The sequence below is a fragment of the Bombina bombina genome, chromosome 7 (genome assembly GCF_027579735.1).
Source record: "Bombina bombina isolate aBomBom1 chromosome 7, aBomBom1.pri, whole genome shotgun sequence".
Lineage (NCBI taxonomy): Eukaryota > Metazoa > Chordata > Amphibia > Anura > Bombinatoridae > Bombina > Bombina bombina.
Window position 1 is genome coordinate 613013914 of NC_069505.1, and position 1975 is coordinate 613015888.

At 34.3% G+C, this 1975-nt stretch overlaps 1 protein-coding gene across 1 annotated transcript; it reads right to left on the reverse strand.

The window, feature by feature from the left end:
* Positions 1–342: 342 nt before the first annotated feature.
* On the reverse strand, positions 343–1203 carry LOC128636709 (olfactory receptor 1E5-like). The gene has a single exon (XM_053689695.1). It carries the CDS (start codon positions 1201–1203, stop codon positions 343–345), a length of 861 nt encoding a protein of 286 aa, XP_053545670.1.
* Between the last annotated feature and the right edge of the window lie 772 nt (positions 1204–1975).

Consider the following 1975-nt stretch of genomic DNA (forward strand, 5'->3'; position numbering starts at 1 on the left):
GAAGCTGATTAGTCAAACAATCTACCTTCTTCTCCCCCTTCCTGCACCTTTTTTGGTGCCAAATGGTACGATGAATGAACATAACGATTTGGTCAAGCAATCATTTTTTTATCTACTAAAGTATTCGGCTGTTCATGTATCGGAAGTCAAGACAAATCAGCAAAATTCGAACAAATTTTCATTTGTTCGAAGCTCATATACACCTCTCTAATGATAACCAGGTTTTCTAATGGTTTTCTAATAGATTGGAATGAACACAAATTTGAGAACCCAGCAAAAATCCATGTAGCTAGCATAACTCTTCAAACAGACTAGAATATGCCACTATAAGGTAAACCAAATCTAAAATGGAAACACATGTTTAAAACAAGTTTTCATAGCTCTGAAAACATCTCTGTTTCTCAAGCTATAAACTAGTGGATTTAACACTGGAACCACAGCAATGTACAACATAGAGAGAACTTTTTCTATTTCCTGTTGATCCTCAGACTTTGGTTTCATGTTCAATCCCAAAGAGGCACCATAGAAAAGAAAGACCACCATAAGATGTGAGGAACAGCTTGAGAAGGCCTTAAGTCTTCCAGCTGAGGTTTGAATCTTTAGGATGGTAAAAATGATGAACATATATGAAGATAAAATTAGTATAAATGGACAGCAACCTAAGAATAATCCCTGCATGGTTACTAATGTCTTTATGATTGTGGTATCACTACAGGAGTTCTTTAGCACTGTTTGAGGATCACAAAAGAAATGACTGACTTCTTGTTCTTTAGAAAATGATAACTTAGACATCATTAGAGTGAATAACAATGAATTAAAGGTACCAACAATCCAACAAATGGTGGCGAGAAGGATGCACACCATCCTGTTCATGATAAGAGAATAGCGTAGAGCATTACAAATGGCCACATAGCGGTCATATGCCATTGAAGTCAACAGGAAAAATTCTGTAACAAGACACAAGGCAAACAGAAATAACTGTGTAATGCAGCTTGAGAAAAAAATGCTCCTGTCTCGTGTGATTGTGATGGCCAATAGCTTTGGCAAAATGGTAGATACATAAATAATATCCTGAACTGATAAATTACACAGGAAGAAATACATTGGTGTGTGCAGTTGGGACACCGTACATGCAAGGATGGTTATAATCATGTTACCAAGCACAGCCAGAAGATACAAGAGTAAAACACCAATAAAAATCATAAGCTGTTTTTTTGCAGAAACAAAAAATGTTGATAGCAGAAATACAGTTATTGATGTGTTGTTTACACAAGGGTTTTTTCCTTGAGAGATGGAAGTATGGTTAGCTGTCAGGAAGACATAAATATGATAATATTAAGATGTTCTCTATCTCAAATACATACTGTATATTTGTCTTTTAAGATACATACATTTTAAGAGTGTAGTTACTTTGAGAAGTTAGAGGAGCCTAATAAGAATCTTTGAGAAGCTTGAGAAATAGAAACAAAAATTAAATGTGGAGATAGATGAAAAATAGGTATAAATGATCTATCATGAATAAAAAATAATAATAATACATTTCTAGGACAGAATAAAAAAGAAAGGGATGTAAAAGATATAAAAAAATACAAGAAACATAAAGAGAGAAAAGAACACGGAGCAAGGAAATTATTGACAGATATAGGGCCAGATTACAGGTGGAGCACTAATTAGTGCTCCCGCTTGATCATTTACTTCGCTAGAAGTTTTTGCACTCATTGTGTTGCGCTCGTATTATGAGTTGAAAGTAAACTGTTTTCGCTCACAAGCTAACCCGACGAGCGCAAAAAGCTGAACTTAGAATATCGTGTGCGCAAACCCGATCGCATAATCTCATGTGTGGTAATCTGACATTAAAATTTGAGTATTTCACATTCCAATGTTCTTTACATAAAAGAATATGTTCTTTTTATTTATAAATACATATTTCTACATATATCTGATGGCATTTTGGTACAATATATATCTATACATA